The sequence below is a fragment of the Amaranthus tricolor genome, chromosome 2 (assembly GCF_026212465.1).
Source record: "Amaranthus tricolor cultivar Red isolate AtriRed21 chromosome 2, ASM2621246v1, whole genome shotgun sequence".
NCBI classification, from domain to species: Eukaryota; Viridiplantae; Streptophyta; class Magnoliopsida; order Caryophyllales; family Amaranthaceae; genus Amaranthus; species Amaranthus tricolor.
The window spans coordinates 5,589,243-5,593,032 of NC_080048.1; the positions used below are offsets into that span (position 1 = coordinate 5,589,243).

Below are 3,790 nucleotides of genomic sequence, written 5' to 3' on the forward strand. Positions count from 1 at the left end.
CTCTTTCCATTTCTTGAAAAAGTTAAATTTGACCTTAGAGTGTGAAATATTTTGAGTTAATTTTTATATTTATATATATTGCGAAAGATGAATAAGGATGATAAATAGGTAAAATTATACAGGTTTCAGACTGTATTCGTTTTAATTGAGGTGTATATGAGTATGATTTTGATGGATAGTAAGTGAGTATGGGTATGAATAGTCTTACCTGTTATGAGTGATAGGTAGGTGGTGGATATAAAAATTTTAGATGGGTATGATATGTAGGATGACATACCACATCCAATCGCCTATTTTTACCATCCCTAAAGATGAGTAAATAGTATCCATATTTAAATTCTATGTATTCCATCATTTTAAATTCTTGATTCATCTTCACTAATCTCCTGGAGAGCAAAACATGAAAATAAAAATTTTGGTTATCTTATTATACAAATTGAGGGTTTGGTTTCTATTTTATATCATCAATGTAAAAGTTGTCTAATTTTCTCGTATATCATTAATAAAAGTGAGAGACTATATTTTAAAGAGACGAACTCAAAATAAGAAGTCCATATTTTTATTTTCTCTTTGATTGTATTAATTGGGCTATTTAGCCCATTTATCAAATGCATCTCTCAAAACGACCGTCTCTCAAAACAACTTGTGCTTTAATTAATCAACTAAGAAAGAGCAAAGATTATAGAACGTACTTGGATTAGTGGAAATAATTGTTGCTATGTTGAGCCATTATGCTGCCCTCATTGATGTTCCTGTCTTGGAACATACAATATAAAAACGACCAAATTATTGGCCTACTTGTGAAGACATCCTCTAATAATGACCATAAAATAAGGAGCCTATAATTTTATAATTTGTATTAATAGGGTTATTTACCTTATTAGTTGCGCCGTATAGTGAAATTGCCTCATATAATAATTTGTATTAAATTATTAATTTCTGAGCTCTGACATGCTAGGCCCATTATCCCAATATTAGTCCATTTAACACAATATCGGGCTTCATTTGATCAACTTAGTCAACGATCTTACTGACAGCAACCTCTATACCTTTTTGATATGGATATGGTTTGCTTTTAAATAACTCTTATCAGAATTCAAGATTTGATAATAATTTTTGTGAGTAGAATATACTGGCTTTAACGAATGATCATGATGATTTGGTCAACTTAGCCTGTCAATAATCATCTCAAAATGCCATCAACCAATAAGCCAACATACAATTGTGATGATAAGGGAGAAGTATATAGTACTCTTAGGAGAAGCATTGGAAGTGATATTGGGCCGAAAAAGCCCAATATCGTAGTTTGGGGTGAGATCAGGACCAAACAAACCAAAGTGTCTTTCATAGGTAGGCCCAATCTTCAAATTTTCATCCAATAGCGCAAAAATATAGGTCTCAAAAGTCCGATTTGGCATTAGTGGGGTCCCTACACCTGATGTGACTTGGCGTATTACATTGGCGTTATAAGTGGCAGCGCTATACCGGTCAACGCCAACTTGGCTCGGGTCTCCTTGTGATGGCCAACCAGTTTCGGCTATAGCGATATCCACATCATCATACCCATTTACCCTCATTGCACAAAAAATAGCATCAAGTTGTGCATCCAACATGTTAGTATAGTTCACACCCGTATTTTCATCAAACACTCCTGAATTAGGCCTAAATAAAGCGTAATCAAGATTCGTATGATTCGAATCAATAACAAAAAAGGGATACGGGTTCACCATAAAAGGTGAACCTACACCCCTTAAAAAATTAAGTAACGGCCATATAACATGCACGTCATAACCTTGCCTAAACCGCCCCATAGAGGGTGGGCTTGAACTAGACAAAATACCAAGCGAATGAGGGGTTGAGACTTGAACTTTACGTTCCAAGGACTCTCCGATGAGGGCGGTGTAGATCGTTTCCATGGCCGGGACAAGGCTAGTAATGAGGAGCTTATCGGCGGTCGCCAAAACCTCGTTGCCTACCAAGATACGTATTATGTTGGTAGAATGTATATGGGTAGAAATATTGTTTTTGACCCATTCTTGAGCAAATGTGAAATCAGTAAAAAGAGGGATCAAAACATTTGGGATTGTTACTGTTATGGCAATTCCGGTGTGAGCAAAGGCTTCAAGAGTATTAGGATTTGCATCAAAGAGTCTTACATGATTGATAATAGTTGAATCAACAAGGAACTTCGCTACATCTCTTGGTGGTGGAAGATTATCTCCTTGCATACCATAATTAACTCCAATGTTTGCTTCAACTCCTATACATTATTACAAATTTGTTATGCACATCCAAATTATAGTCTAATAAATTTCATTGAAATGATTTTTTTTATATTGGTTAAAACTAGAGAATCCCTATAGACTACAAATAAAACAGAGAAGAGGGATCAAACTTTTCTGTAGGTTGTGAGAATCAAGACTCTGTCACAAAGGTGGTTGAGAAAGCCAGTAACCCATGATTCTCAAAACTCAAAATGATTTAAAATGAAATAAATGGATAATAGTCCGGACAAATAGATTGATATTGGATAAGACTAGAGAATCTCCATAGCCTATAGGTAAATAGGGGAAGAGAGAATTTATTTTTTCTGTAGGTTATGAGAATCAAAAATTTATCATAAGGATGGATGAGAAAACTATCAGCCACTAGGCTAACCAATAACCCATGATTTTCAAAATTCAAAAAGATTTAAAATGAAATAAAATTAATTGGATTGTAATACCAGACAAAACTATGATACTTAACTCAAATTTACTTGACCTATAACATGTCGATAAATTAATAATAAATATCAAATATAAGATGAAGAAGAGAATGATGCATACCTAAGATTTGGATGATGATGAATGGAAGGAAAACATAGAGAAATGTAGTCATGGCAACACAAAGGGATAAATTGGGTAGCAAGTTGTGGATGTAATTTGCATTCTTTGAGCTTGTTAGCTAGACATGTCTAGTGGAATGAGTATGTATTACTTAGAGATACTTTTCTTTGTTGGTGAGTTTTGTTACCAAATCAATGTGCAATTAGCTTGTGTATTGAGTAAAGTGTAGTAGCATTTTGGCAAATTATCTAACTTTTATTGTTTAATATTATTGTTTTAGTTATCATTAGCTTTTTTCTTCTTTTCATCACATGTATGTATAAACTTTGCCCTATTACAAAATGAAGAAGGAAGTAAAGCTCATTGATCATAATGATGATTATAATTTATAATTGTTTCTTGCCAAATTGATGAAGGGAATTTGATTCATATACTAAGATTAGCTCACAAGTCTTTCCTAATTTGTTCTTTATTATCATTGAGCAAGTAATACTTAAAAGGATCATAGAACAAATACGGCAACACTGTGATTTTCTATATTATATTTTAGTTTTTAAAATTTTTATAGTTATAAAATATATATGTTATATTAAATAAAAAATAGTCAAATTTATTGAAAAAACAATAATTTTGAAAACTAACAACTAAAAATCTAGTTTACTATTTTTGGTTTAAAATTTTTGAAAAACTATAAAAGGAAAAACAAAAAGGATAACAAATGGACCCTTAGTTGCTCATTAGGTTTTTATTTATAAATCTGAAGTTTCATTTGAATAATTTAGTAGTGGTGTTTGGTGTAGAGGAAAACATTTTTCTTTAAAATAAAAAAATGGAAATGATAATTAATTTAATAAAAACTTGGTTTAATTTGACGACAAACTATTAAAGGAACTGAAGACGATAAACAATTTGTTGAGGATGAAAGAGTGGAGGGGAATTGATATTCCTTTATTATTGGAGAA

The 3,790-nt window shown here is 32.2% G+C and overlaps 1 protein-coding gene across 1 annotated transcript; it reads right to left on the minus strand.

Moving 5' to 3' along the window:
• Positions 1-949: 949 nt before the first annotated feature.
• On the minus strand, positions 950-2,912 carry LOC130802199 (glucan endo-1,3-beta-glucosidase). Its single transcript, XM_057666128.1, has 2 exons — positions 2,829-2,912; positions 950-2,260 (listed from the first exon to the last, which is right to left on the minus strand). The coding sequence occupies exons 1-2, from the start codon at positions 2,878-2,880 to the stop codon at positions 1,200-1,202; spliced, it is 1,113 nt and encodes a 370-aa protein (XP_057522111.1). The 5' UTR covers positions 2,881-2,912; the 3' UTR covers positions 950-1,199.
• Positions 2,913-3,790: the final 878 nt, after the last annotated feature.

Excerpts from the sequence above, each read along its gene's own strand:
- LOC130802199 (XM_057666128.1), bottom strand. The coding sequence starts at position 2,880 with ATGACTACATTTCTCTATGTTTTCCTTCCATTCATCATCATCCAAATC. Across the intron at positions 2,261-2,828 it reads CATCATCATCCAAATCTTAG|GAGTTGAAGCAAACATTGGA; the intron begins GTATGCATCATT and ends AATAATGTATAG.